Source organism: Cherax quadricarinatus, chromosome 26, assembly GCF_038502225.1.
Source record: "Cherax quadricarinatus isolate ZL_2023a chromosome 26, ASM3850222v1, whole genome shotgun sequence".
In the NCBI taxonomy this organism is placed as follows: domain Eukaryota; kingdom Metazoa; phylum Arthropoda; class Malacostraca; order Decapoda; family Parastacidae; genus Cherax; species Cherax quadricarinatus.
In genome coordinates this window covers 41,911,519-41,926,576 of record NC_091317.1, presented here as the reverse complement: position 1 = coordinate 41,926,576, position 15,058 = coordinate 41,911,519, and the positions used below count along the sequence as shown (strand labels likewise).

At 41.6% G+C, this 15,058-nt stretch overlaps 1 protein-coding gene across 1 annotated transcript in view; it reads left to right on the top strand.

The window, feature by feature from the left end:
- LOC128691747 (zinc finger protein 271-like) overlaps positions 1 to 12,458 on the top strand; it is a 33,079-nt gene extending 20,621 nt beyond the window's left edge. The window contains exon 2 of the mRNA XM_053780663.2: positions 620 to 12,458. Coding sequence (XP_053636638.2) covers positions 1,366 to 2,676 — 1,311 coding nt within the window. The 5' untranslated portion in view covers positions 620 to 1,365 and the 3' untranslated portion in view covers positions 2,677 to 12,458. The remainder of the gene's footprint in view (positions 1 to 619) is intronic.
- The last annotated feature ends 2,600 nt before the right edge of the window (positions 12,459 to 15,058 follow it).

The window sequence follows — 15,058 nt, the reverse complement described above, 5'->3', positions numbered from 1 at the left end:
TTCTATCGTGTTTCTCACATTCTTTATAAACCAAAGGGCTGGCACCAGAAGCTTTCTTTGGGCGTATGGTGGCTTATTTAGCAGTCAAACAATGGATTCTTATGAAATGTTTCGTATGACCTCGCAGGATATGTTCACTCACTGAGAAACAACACGACACTACCTGAGAATGCGTATGGGAGGCGGCTTTGTGTGCACTCTGGGCACTGGACAGGTTCTGTACCACCGATGAAAACGGAGGAAATCGACGAAAACGAAACCAATATTTTGACAAAAAAAGTCGGCGAAAACGGAAATCGCCAGTAACGGAGATCGACAAAAAGGGAGGGGTCCACTGTATTTTACTATTCAGAGAAATACATGTATGGTGTAATAGAAGAAACTTAGGGACTCAGTGAACTGAGGCAAGATAGTTTTAGTGGCTGGTATGTCTACAGTGTTCTTCAACATCATCCATCCATTATCATCACTAGTCTATACTCAGCTATTTTTACAATACGGTTCATCATTTCCACTTCTAGTTCATTCTTATCATTACTTTCTCCTGAACTGGCAGTAAAACTCAGCTGTCTAGCATAATCACTGTTTAACCATCACTATTCTTATATCTGTGTTTTAGATGCAGTCTTTTTCAACCTGGAGAGAGTGACACAACGTGGAGGCTTTATGTTCTATGCTGCTTCTAGACTTTTGAACTTCAGGGCTGCCAGTTGTGGTTTCTTCAACAATTTTTGTCTGACAGACCCATCTGCTCGGGGAAGTTAGCCAGTGTTTATTTTGCACTCTATTTTTAAATTAAATTTTTTTTATTTGTAAAATTAGTCAAATTACATTCTTATAATTGAATGATTAATTTCTTATGCTCAGTCAATAGAGCAGTGGTTTCTTATGCTCAATCAATAGAGCAGTAGGTATACTAGTGGCTAGGAATTGGGTCAACTTAAGCATTGGAATATCTTAACCCTTAAATGGTCCAAACGTATATATACGTTTTTTCAACATCTGAAAGTATGTAAAAAAATGTAGATTTTTTTTTTTGTTTTACATTTGAAAATGTGTAAAAAAAACTTTTATCTACATTTTTTTTGTTACATTTGAAAATATGTAAACAAAAGTAGATCTACTTTTGTAGCACTACGAATTTGAACGCCAATTTGTTTGGACCGTTTAAGGGTTAAATTAGGATGTAAAGTGGGCAAAATTGCTGATGCATATAATTTTGAATGAATAATTACTTAAGTTTTTAATCAAATGTTGACTTTGTGGTGTCATAACTTCAGAAAAAGGTTATTTACCATTTGAAAAAATTACGATGCAGCACTTTTAATTTTGGGAATCACGGTAGTGAAAGTGTTAAGTGCCTAAATGACTTTCCAGACAAAAAATGAAATGGAAGACATGAGAGTTCCTTCAAGGAGACAAACATATCAGTGTTCAGAATGTCTAAAAGACTTTACACATAAATCATCCTTAATATGGCATATGAAAGTTCATACAGGAGAAAAACCATATCGATGTTCTGACTGTCTAAAAAAATTTTCATATAAATCAAGTCTTATACAACACATGAGAGTTCATTCACAAGAAAGACCGTATCACTGTTCTGATTGTTTAAAAGACTTTTCGTATAGATCAGCCCTAATACAACACAAGTTAGTTCATTCACAGGAAAAACCACATAAGTGTTCTGAATGTTTAAAAGACTTTAAACGGAGATCACATCTGATAGAACACATGAGTGTTCATTCACAAGAAAAACCGTATCAGTGTTTTGAATGTTTAAAAGATTTTTCATTGAGATCACATCTAATGCAACACATGAGAGTTCATTCACAAAAAAAACCATATCAGTGTTCTGAATGTCTAAAAGACTTTAAACATCGATCATCCCTAATAGAACACACGAGAATTCATACACAAGAAAAACCATATCAGTGTTCTGAATGTTTAAAAGACTTTTCACGAAGAGGAACCCTGATACAACACATGAGAACTCACACACAAGAAAAACCGTATCAGTGCTCTGAATGTCTAAAAGACTTTTCAGTGAGATTATATCTAACACGACACATGAGAGTTCATTCTCGAGAAAAATCATTTCAATGTTCTGAATGTCTAAAAGAGTTTTCAGGGAGATCAACCCTAATGAAACACATGAGAGTTCATACACAAGAAAAACCGTATCAGTGTTCTGAATGTCTAAAAGACTTTTCATTGAGATCATATCTTACACGACACATGAGAGTTCATTCTCGAGAAAAATCATTTCAGTGTTCTGAATGTCTAAAAAAATTTACACTGAGAGCATCCCTAATAGACCACATGAGAGTTCATACACAAGAAAAACCACATCAGTGTTCTGAATGCTTAAAAGACTTTTCGCTGAGATCAAATCTAATGCGACACATGAGAGTTCATTCACAAGAAAAACCATATCAGTGTTCTGAATGTCTAAAAGGCTTTCCACTGAGATCATATCTATTACTACACATGAGAGTTCATACACAAGAAAAACCATATCAGTGTTCTGAATGCTTAAAAGACTTTTCGCTGAGATCATATCTAACACAACACATGAGAGTTCATTCACAAGAAAAACCATATCAGTGTTCCGAATGTCTAAAAGACTTTTCACGGAGATCACATCTAACTCGACATATGAGACTTCACTTATAGGAAAAAAGCATAAAAGTGCTCACAATGTGTAAAAGATTTTTCTCAAAAATCAAATCTACTACTAATGAGGCCTGGTCACAGACCAGGCCGCAGGGGCGTTGACCCCCGGAACTCTCTCCAGGTAAACTACAATACATTAGAGTATAAATCATCCGGTCCTGATGAGCTTTTTTCTAGGGTTCTTAAGGAATGCAAAATGGAACTCTGTGAACCTTTAACTAATATTTTTAATTTATCTCTTCAAACAGGTGCAGTGTCTGATATGTGGAAGATGGCTAATGTAATTCCTATTTTTAAAACAGTGGACAAGTCGTTACCATCAAATTACCGCCCAATAAGCCTAACCTCAATGGTAGGCAAATTACTAGAGTTAGTTATAGCTGATAATATGAGAAGCCATCTCATTAGGCATAATTTAATTAATGATACTTAACATGGATTCACCAGGGGCTGTTCCTGCCTAACAAATTTATTAAGTAAGGCTTTTGAGGCCATTGATCATGATAAAGAATTCGATGTTGTTTATTTAGATTTTAGTAAGGTTTTTGATAGAGTATGACATCAGAGACTATTAAAATGGCTGCTCATGGCATTGAGGGAAAATTGCTCTCATTGATCGAATCATGGCTCACCAATAGGAAGCACTACCACCATAAATGGGGTTAAATCTGAGTGGGGATCTGTAACAAGTGGCATTCCGCAGAGATCGGTTTTAGGCCCATTGTTGTTTATAATATATATAAATGACCTTGACGAGGGAATTACTAGTGATACAAGTAAATTCACTGATGACGTGAAGATAGGTAGAATAATCAATTCAGACGCTGACGTCTTGAAACTTCAGGAGGATTTAGACAAACTCAATTCATGGTCAGAAAAGTGGAAGATGCATTTCAATGTAGGTAAATGTAAAGATCTAAAGCTCTGAAATATTCATAGCCCTAGCACCTACCAGCTTAATAATGTTGAACTTAGCTGTACAAAATGCAGAAAGGATTTGGGGGGTTAGGGCAAACAGCATCCTTAAAGCAAGACAGCAGTGCCTAAGCATATATAATAAGGCAAATACATTACTGGGATTTATATCAAGAAGTGTAAGCAACAGAAGTCCAGTGGTTATACTACAGCTTTATACATCATTAGTAAGGCCTCACCTAGATTATGCAGCTCGGTTCTGGTCTCCACTTACATAATGGATATAAATTCGTTAGAAAACATTCATTGACGAATGACAAAATTAATTCATTGCATTAGAAATCTTCCGTATGAAGAAAGATTGAAGACCCTTAAATTACATTCACTTGTAAGATGAAAAATGAGGGAGACATGATCGAAGTGTGTAAGTGGAAGATGAGCATTAATAAAGGGGATATAAATAAGGTCATGAGGATCTCTCTCCAAGAGAGAACCTGCAATAATGGATTCAAATTAGACAAGTTTGGATTTAGAAAGGATATAGGAAAGTATCAGATTAGAGGGAGAGAGTATGGAGGAGGTGAATGTATTCAGATATTTAGGAGTGGACGTGTTAGCAGATGAGTCTATGAAGGATGAGGTGAATCATAGAATTCATGAGTGGGGAAAAGATGAGTGGTGCACTTAGTAGTCTACGGAGACGAAGAACTTTGTCCATGGAAGCAAAGAGGGGAATGTATGAGAGTATAGTTATACCAACACTTTTATATGGGTGTGAAGCATGGGTGATGAATGTTGCAACGAGAAGAAGGCTGGAGGCACTGGAGATGTCATGTCTGAAGGCAATGTGTGGTGTGAGTATAATGCAGAGAATTCATAGTTTGGAAATTAGGAGGAGGTGTGGGATTACCAAAACTATTATTCAGAGGGCCGAGGAGGGGTTGTTGAGGTGGTTCAGACATGTAGAGAGAATGGAACAAATCAGATTGACTTCAAGAGTGTATAAATCTGTAGTGGAGGGAAGGCGGGGTAGGGGTCAGCCTAGGAAAGGTTGGAGGGAGGAGGTAAAGGTTTTATGTGCTAGGGGCTTGGACTTACAGCATGTGTGAGCGTATTTGATAGGTGTGAATGGAGACAAATGGTTTTTAATACTTGATGTGCTGTTGGAGCGTGAGCAAAGTAACATTTTTGAAGGGATTCAGGGAAACCAGCTGGCCGGACTTGAGTCCTGGAGATGGAAGTACAGTGTGTGCACTCTAAAGGAGGGGTATTAATGTTGCAGTTTTATAAACTGTAGCCCTCTTCATGGGGGGCTCCTTGGCATGGTGAAGAGGCTCTTGGTCTGAGGAATTAGACCTGTTGGTCTCCTTCCTTAGACTGAACCTAATTACCCCCCAATCCCCCTTTCCCTATCCCATCCTCCCCATCCTCCCTTTTTTTTTTTTCTTTCCTCCTCCTCCTTCCCACCCCTTCCTTTTGCCCTTCCTCTTTTTGACCTTTGGGATTTTTCCCACAGGCGCGCTAGTTCCTAGGGAGGGGAAAGGGTACCGGGGTCCATCCCATTCCATTGAGGTTCTTGGTGGTGGCGTAGTTTGCTGTGGAATCTGGATCGCCTGAGGATGTCCCAATCCCTCTCCGGTATCCCGGAGGGTGGCTTTGGGTGTCTTTCAGGCGACGGGTGTATCTCTGGAAGCCACCTTTTGGATTCCGGGGGTGGTGGCCGAAGGAGGTATACTTTGTGGCGGATATCCGGCAGCCCTCTCTTTTGTCCACCGAGGTAGCGCGGCAGATGTGAGGTTGCTATCCCGGATTGCTGGTTTACTGGCATGAAGGGTAGGGTATGGCATGGGTTCCATGCTGCATCTGCGCTACTTGCGGTGCTGAGGTCCTCTTGGGCGCAGAAGGAGATTTCTGGCCGTTTCATTTCTCCTAGGAACTATCCCTCCCTGGTCCCCCCTTTTTTTATTCTTTTTTTTTTATTTTTATTTTCTTTTCTTCTTTCCTTTTTTAAAAAAAAAAAACAAAAAGAAAGAAGTAACCTAACTATGGAGTACCCGATGCATGACCCAGCTACCCCCGGGCTCCTTATTGTTACCGCACCCCGTTTTGACCTCGTCTCATCTTTTGGCCACTCTTTGGACACTCCTAAGGCCCTTGTACCTCTTGCTGGTGCTGTTTCGTCACCCGCTTCAGGTGCTGGGGTTTCGACTGACTCCTTTGATTTGTCTGACCTCCGCTCTCCTTTGACTATGCTTCCAGCTTCTCCCTCTACGGTGCGGCGATTTTTGAATTGCCAGCCCATCCCATGTCGGACCGACTCTGGTCCCCCTTCTAAATGCCAACGACAATCTCCTGATGATGTTACTTCGTTACCTTCCCATTCTACTCAGAAAAGACCGACACATCATGCGCTCCCTCTCCACACTCAGTTTAGGACCACACAATGGACTAAATTCTTTACTTTAAGACCGACTTCTTCTACTGCCTATCTTTCCGACCATATCTCTACCAAAATATCTCTACTAACGCCACGTTGGTAGAGATATTTCCTTTCATGATCTTAAGAGTGGTACGCGCATCATCACAGTCCAGAATTCTACCCAAGCTCATGATTTTTCTCTTTCACATATCGATACTTTTCTTATCACTATCGAAAAACATCATTCCCTTAATTCTAGTAGTGGTACTGTTATTCTGCCCCATACCATAGTCCAACAGAATTTCCAGACATGTGGCAATGACATTCTCGAACAGCTGGAACTCCAAGATCTCCCAATTCTCAAGGTAGACACTCATGTTCTTCCTGCCCGTGAGCGAAGACGTTACCCTTGCAATGTGGCTCGTTTAACTTTTGACAGCCGTGAACTCCCATTCTCTGTTTATGTAGCAGGACATCGGTTACAAGTTCGGAAGGTGATCCCTATGCCGCAACAGTGTAGGAATTGCTGGCGATTTGGCTACCCAGCAAAATATTGCAGATCTATAGCCGAATGCCCAGTCTGTGGTGCCGATGACCATTCTAATACGTCTTACAGTCGACCTCCCTCTTGCCTTAATTGTCATGAGGCTCACCCTTCGTACTCTCGCCATTGCCAGGTCTACTTAAATGAGCGGGAAATTCGTTGCCTCAAAGAGGCAGAAGGTCTCCCTTATGCTATGGCAGTTTCTCATCTCCGCCTCCAAGGGAGACTACCCCGTGTTTCTTATTCTCGTGTTTCAAAACGTCCCCCTACTTCTGCGGTCCCATCTTCTGCAGCCTCCTCTGCGGTTGCCAGTCCCATAGTCACTCCTGTATCTAATTCTTTTGCTCTCCTGGGCTCAGATGTCTCTACTTCAACACCTCAGTCTGTCCTCACTTCTTCATGTTCTCCCTCACAAACCTCGGTATCGACAAGACCTCGTACTACACCTCCTCCCAGTCATCCCTCTACTTCTCAGAGGTCCAACAAATCTCCTTTAACCCCTCCTTCCCTTCATCCACCTCCACATTTTACCTTCTCGGTCTCTGTACCTGGGTCTTCCCCTTTCACTGGCTCCATTACAAGTTTTGAGGTTCATCCTCCTATGCGTACTGTGCCTTCCTCCCCTGTCCCCTTTGCCACCGCATGTGGACTTTTCTAACACCTTTAGTCTGCAGGTACCCTTAGCTGCGGACTTCAGGTATCTTTATCGTTGCCAATCATGGCCTATTTACAGTGGAATATACACGGCCTCAGGGGTAATTGGGGTGAGCTTCAGATGTTGCTCTCCCAGTTTTCCCCTGTTGGTGTTTGCTTAGAGGAACCAAAATTACACTCTGCTGTTGTCTATCCCATCTCAGGCTATAATTTATTGTATTCTTCAGATCCTTTTCCTGATGGGACCTTTAATGAAAGTGCCCTTCTTCTATGCACTGATATTCCGTACCATCAGCTATTTGTTCGTACTTCGCTGCATTACACAGCAGCCTGTATCCACTTGCATAGGTGGTATACACTCTGTTCTTTGTATCACTCTCCTTCTCGGGCATTATCTATCCCGGATATTGCCTTTTTAGTTTCGTCATTACCGCCACCACTTCTGTTACTTGGCGATTTTAAATCCATCATTTCCTCTGGTGGGGGTCTCACTGTGATTCCCGTGGCATTCAGTTAGAGGCTTTTCTTGCTACCCACCCCCTCCATGTTTTAACCCTTAAATGGTCCAAACAGATTGATGTTCAGATTCATAGTGCTACAAAAGTAGATCTACTTTTTTTTTTACATATTTTCAAATATAACAAAAAAATAATGTAGATAAAAGTTTTTTTTACAGGTTTTTAAATGTAAAACAAAAAAGAAGATCTACATTTTTTTACATACTTTCAGATGTTGAAAAAACGTATATATACATTTGGACCATTTAAGGGTTAAATACAGGTACTCGCACCCATTTTGATCCTCGGACTCATACTCTCTCTTGCATCGATCTCTCAGTCTGCTCTTCCTCCGCTGCATTAGACTTCACCTGGTCTGTTCTCCCTGATTTACATGACAGTGATCATTTCCCAATCATTCTTACTTACCCTTCATATTCACCACCTCGTAACCCATGCTGGCAATTTGATCAGGCAAATTGGAACCTTTACTCACAACTGTTTTTAGTGAGGTTCCTTCTTCGTCCTCCATTGATGAGCTTTTACACCTCTTCTCGTCCTCCGTTTTAACTGCAGCTTCTCATTCTGTACCCCAAACCTCGGGCAGGCATTCTCAGAAATGCGTGCCTTGGTGGTCTCCTGCTTGTGCTCGTGCAGTACATTTGAAACGTGCTGCGTGGGGCAGGTACCGGTACAGTAGAACCACAGAGAGACTTCTTGATTTTAAGCAGAAGCGTGATTGCTCGCCGTGTCATCTGTGACACTAAACGCACTTGCTGGCGAGACTATGTCTCCACCATCACCTCTGCTTCCTCTATGAGTGCAGTCTGGAAAAAAGTACAAAAACTGAGTGGCAAATATTCTCCTGACCCAGTTCTTGTTCTGCGGGTTGCCGGTGTTGATACAGCAAACCCACTAGATGTTGCCAATGAAATTGGCAATCATCTGGTCCGTATTTCTCAGGGGCTCCATCTATGCCCCTCGTTTCTTTCCTCAAAGTCTGCCAGAGAATTAGCACCCTTGGACTTTTCTTCTCTCAGAGAAGAACAGTATAATGTGCCTTTTACACTTCAGGAACTGGAGGCAACACTCTCAGTTTGCCGATCATCGGTAGCTGGGCCCGACGACATTCATATTTGTATGCTGCAATGTTTACATCAGCCAGCCTTTGCAGTCCTATTACACCTTTTCAATCTTATTTGGTCACAAGGAGTTCTTCCACAGCTGTGGTAATCTGCCATTGTTCTCCCTTTCTGCAAACCGGGTACTACTGTACATGAAACCTCCCACTATCATCCCATTGCTCTTACCGGTGCAGTTTGCAAAGTGATGGAACGCCTGGTAAATAGACGTTTAGTGTGGTATTTAAAGACACACAACAGTCTCTCCACTCGTCAGTATGGCTTTCGTAAGGGCCGTTCTACCATAGACCCCTTACTATGCTTGGATACGTATGTTCGTAATGCTTTTGCGAATAACCTCTCAGTTATTGCCATATTTTTTGACCTTGAGAAGGCATATGACAGAACATGGAGGTATAATATTTTGGCCCAAGCCCACTCCTTAGGCCTCCAAGGCAATCTACCATCCTTCCTTAAGAACTTTTTAACTGGCAGACATTTCCGTGTTCGGGTTAATAATGTACTCTCCCCGGACTTTATCCAAGCTGAAGGTGTCCCCCAGGGACACCTTCAACACTTTTTCTCCTTGCTATAAATGATTTGGCCTCTAGTCTTCCATCCAGTATTTGGTCATCACTCTGTGTAGATGACTTTGCTATTGCCTGTGCAGGCGATGACTGTCACCTCATTACAGTTTCTCTCCAGCATGTGGTTGACTGTGTTTCCAATTGGGCCACCACACATGGGTTTAAATTTTTCAGTACCAAAACTCACCAAATTACTTTCACTAGACGCTCTGTCATCTCCGATCATCCTTTGTACCTCTGTGGCTCCCGTATCCCTGAACGTGATACAGTCAGGTTTCTAGGCCTCCTCTTTGACCGTAGGTTATCCTGGAAACCTCCCATTACCTCTCTGAAGGCAATTTGTCACAGCCGGCTGAACCTTCTTGAAACCCTTGCTCATCTTTCATGGGGAGCTGATCGTCGAACTCTCCTTCGCCTACATTCCACCCTCATTTTATCGAAACTTGATTATGGTGACCAGATCTATTCAGCTGCCTCTCCTTCTACCCTCTCTAGCCTTAACCCCATTCATCATCAAGGCTAACGTTTATGCCTTGGTGCTTTTCGCTCTTCCCCTGTTGAGAGCCTCTATGCAGAAACGAACGTTTCATCCTTATCCGAGCGCCGTGATGCCCATTGCCTTAGCTACTATGTACGCTCTCATGATCTTTGCAATCCTTCCATTTATAGAATGGTCACCAATATTAGTAGACCTTCTTTATTTGTTCACCACCCCTGTTTGCTCCGTCCCTTCTCTCTTCGCCTACATTCGCTCTTGTCTTCTCTTCAATTACCACCTTTCTATGTTCATGTAGCATCTCACTTTTCCCTACCCCTCTGGGAAGTTCCAGCTGTTCGAGTCTGTTCCTTCTCACTCCCTTGCTCGAAAGCCCAATTGTCTATGGTAGCTTCCCGCTCTCTTTTTCTTGACCACTTCCACTCTTATTCTCATGCCATTGCAGTGTACACAGATGGCTCTAAGTCTTCTGACGGCATAGGATTCGCAGCAGTGTTTCCGATCAGCTTCATACGAGGGCATTTACTATCTTTTGCAGCACTTATCCGTATTGCATCTATGCCTGTGTCATCATTTGTGGTTGTCTCAGACTCCCTTAGTGCTTTACAGGCTATACAGAAATTTGATACACCTCACCCCTTAGTCCTCCGTATCCAACTTTGGCTACGCTGCATCTTTACCAAGCATAAAGATATTGTTTTTTGTTGGGTCCCTGGTCATGTTGACGTACAGGGCAATGAACAGGCAGACACTGCTGCGCGGTCAGCAGTACATGACCTACTAGTTTCATATAGAGGTGTTCCATTTAAGGACTATTTTGCTGCAATAGCTACCCACCTTCACACCCGTTGGCAACAATGTTGGTCTACTCTGCTCAGTAACAAACTTCAATCTATTAAACCGAGTATAGGTTACTGGCCGTCTTCTTGTCACCAGTGTCGAGGTTGGGAGACTACTCTCTCCCATTTTTGCATTGGCCATACTCGTCTTACTCATGGATATCTCATGGAGATGCGCCCTGCTCCTTTCTGTAAGAATTGTCAGGTTCCATTATCAGTCAGCCACATTCTATTGGACTGCCCACTTTATCAGCGAGCACGCAGAATATACCTCCAACGTCGTCTTCGCTCCGCTGCTCTCTCTTTACCTTCCCTTCTCGCTGATGGACCCACCTTTCTTCCAGACTCTCTCATTGACTTTTTGACAACAACTGACTTACTTCACAAACTCTGATGATACCTTCAGCCCTTTCTACCTCAATCTCTTGCTGCCCTCTACCCCTGCACTATCCCCTGCCCCTCTGTTTTCTGTAACCTACTGATCATCCCTCCCCCCTTCTGTCATCCAATACCCTCGCTTCCTTCCCTACCCTGCAGCGCTGTATAGCCCTTGTGGCTTAGCGCTTCTTTTTTATTATAATAATAATAATAATAATAATAATGATAATAAACTGTAGTGTAAAGCACCCCTCTGGCAAGACAGTGATGGAGTGAATGATGAAAGTTTTTCTTTTTCTGGTCACCCTGCCTTGGTGGGAATTTGCCGATGTATTAATAAAATAAATAGGAAAGTATTGGTTCAGATATAGGGTAGGTGATGTGTGGAACAGTCTGCCTAGTAGGGTTATTGAGGCAAAAACCTTCAGTAGTTTCAAATTTAGGTTGGATAAAAACATGAGTGAGAGGGGTTGGATTTGAATGGGACTTGCACGTGAGTTAATAGAATTATCAAAGCTTATTGCTTGGGTAGAATTGAAAATTGGGTTGGGCAAATATTCTGTTAGTGGGATGTATTGTGAAGGACCTTTCTAGTATGGGGCAACAGGTGTGCTGTAGTGTTCCTCCTTTCTTATGTTCTTAATTCCTTTTAAGGAGGGTTGCCTTGACGCTAGTAATGGGCTCGTAATCCAAGGAATTAGAGTTACCTCTCACCTTCCTTGGATATGATATAATTACCCTCCTCCCCTCTTCCTATAAATATAATGATAATCATGAGGGAAACTATGAGTTCCTATGAGTTGTTACTTTTTTTTTTTTTTTTTTGATCAGAGGAGAATGACTCCCATTTCCTAGACTCTTCATGATGCTTACAGGTTTAGTGTTTCCCTTCAATAAAATAAATCTGGATTCTTGGCTTAATGTTTGATCGGACAAGCTGCTATTGTTTTCACCTGGAAACTAATATATTATCCACAAATCATTTTATGTAGGTTTTCAGCAACTTAAGTTTCCTTTTGTAAACAATAGTATTGACAGATTATTTTACAAACTCAAGTGATGATGTACTTGGTGTGTTTTAAGCCTAGAAAGTTGACTGTTTCCACCAGCACTTTTCTGTTGTAGCAGTAACTATATAAGTTTGTTCTTGTAGAATATGTTATTGTCAATTTCTTTATGTTAAGTTGATGTACTTGGATTACTTAATACTTAAAAAGTTGGCATTTTGAACCCATACATTTCAGCAGTGGAATTGCACTTCATCTAACTTAACTACATTTTTGTATGTATTTATAAAAATGTAGAATTATGTCTTAAAAATTGTTGTGTAAATTAGAGCGTTTCATTTTTTAACTGACCTTTATAGCATATATATTGCTATTTTAACACAGCCATCTCCTACCAAGGTAGGGTGATCCAAAAAAGAAGAAATTCTTTCGCCATCACTTGTTCCATCTGTTGAGAAGGGTTCGTGGAGATTTGATGGTTGGTGTAAAACACACTTGTTGGAACTGAGGACGAGGATGAGCACGCAGCGCTCACAACAGCATCACGTGACGTCAAACATGCTAGTCACCGAGCCTAGCAAGGGGTCATGTATGTAAACATATGGATGGTACTAACTATGATACTCAGATAACATATACATGTATGGGATCAGCAACTATGCTGACAGCTCGGTCATGTTACATATGTCGTCTCGACATACGTATGCTATGGGCTGAACAGGCAGGTGGGTCTGGGCTGATTCTATACAATGGCAAGGACATATGTAACTTAGAACTAATGGTTGGTATCGTAATGGATGTTAACGTAATGGGTGTTAACATAATGCATTATGAATTATAAGGACAAATCATGGTATAATAAGGGATGGAGTTGATCGATCAATCTGTATTCATGCACTCTACGGATTCTGAGGAAGAATAAATGTATATTTTCAAAGGTGAAAGTAATTAACAGCAAAGGCAGATCTGGCGTGCACAGATCATTACTGCTAAATTCTCAGAATTCGGAGGGAATGTGAACACAAAAATTTTTTTCTCAAAAACTGATCAGCTAGTAACAAAACACACAGTTGACAACTTCATTCATCTTGAACATCTAATTATACAGACTATGTACATTTAAACTCAACTCTGCAAGGGTAAGATTTACATATGCAGAATGGTTATCCTCTTTGGGAGGATCAAATTCTTCTGCAATGGCTAACACATGCCTTGGCTGAGGGCGATATGAACAAGTATCTACAAAAGATGCAGCTACATTCACTAGTGACTGGAATTACTAACTGGTATACTCTTCTGCTTGGAGTACCCAACTCGGCTGTTCGATACAGTAATTCTTGGCTCATTACAAAGTCACTAATGGTTGCTGGTGACTTGACAGTCAGAATAAGATCTTCCTGGAGCAGGAATCGAATCACACAAGACCACATGGGATCGGTTCTTTCTTACTGGAGGAATGAACAAACTCGGTGGAGTGGATGACTCTCCCCGGTAGAAAAAGTAACGCTACAACACGCAGTATGAGCAAGGGAGAACGGATCTACTATCTCTCACTGCAAGCACAGGGGAAAAGAAATGAACACGGTTGCACACAGTGACATGAGGTATCAACTATAAAGAGACTGCACTTACACTGTCTGGAACATAAGGAACAGCAACAACACTCAAGTGAGTATACTAGCCACAAAAACGTCTTTCTGCAACGGCTTGCGACATCAGCAAGAGATGACATAACTCATTATAAGTAATGTTCTTCACAAAGCATCCCCTGGAAGGAATGACTACTTGAACAAGTCACCATCGCATGGATAGTAGTCTCAGCACCCAGGGTCGTCTGAGATTCCTCTGAAACCCAAGGTAACTGTACACCATCCTGTGTGTATGAGACGGAAAAAAAAAATAGAAAAGCTAGATACAGCGATTGATAAACAAGGGTTGAGGTCGACCGTTCATCATTGTAGGAGTTGCCAGCAGTCACCGGTTTCTTCAACACGCAAGTTATACTTTTGTATCAATCAAATCACATATTACTCGGGTAGATAATTTCCAGTAGATCCTTCATGTGTTAGCTCAAATCACCGACCAGTATGTTTTAAATAAGTGACCCACTGATCACATCAGATCGACTGGTCCAAACCCTTGACTGGTCCGAACCCTTGACTGGTCCGAACCCTTGACTGGTTTCAAACGGTTTCGTTGGACAATAAAGCAGACTGTAACCGGATGGGGTTGTAGGCGCCCTTATAAACACAAACATTAAATATAAATCAGGAACGTGCACGGTAAGCTGTCCAATATACAAAAACAGTTAGAAACAGAAATACAAATAGCTAGAGCTTCATTTAAGGAGGTTATTAATAGAATATTCAAGAGGTTGCTAGTAGAATTGCAGTAAATCAACCATTCAAATCATTATGAAGCTGTGTGTAGTCTGTGGTCAGTCAAACAAACGGGCTTCCACATGGGTAAATTGTCATTTTCGTGGAAATTGGTGTCACGCCCCTTGTGCAGATATCCAAGAACTAGCTACAAGCAGTGTTAAAACAGGGAAGTGTTTTTGGGTATGCCCAAATGAGATAAATCTGTGGACTAAAATCACAAGGGTATTAAAAGAGGACAACATCAAAGCTGCTTTCATAGAAAACCTGGAAGCTTTCTACAACAGATGGGAACATAAAAAGTCTTGGCTGAATGGTACTGCCCTTGATACTGGCCATGTAGTCAGAAACTGTAAGGCTGGAGATGAAGTCCTGGTAGTCAGTAAATGTGGGGCTGATAGTGCTGTCCTGGGAGACAGTAATGGTGAAGCTGGAGGTGCTGTCCTGGGAGACAGTAATGGTGAAGCTGGAGGTGCTGTCCTGGGAGACAGTAATGGTGAAGCTGGAGATGCTGTCCTGGGAGACAGAAATGGTGAAGCTGGAGATT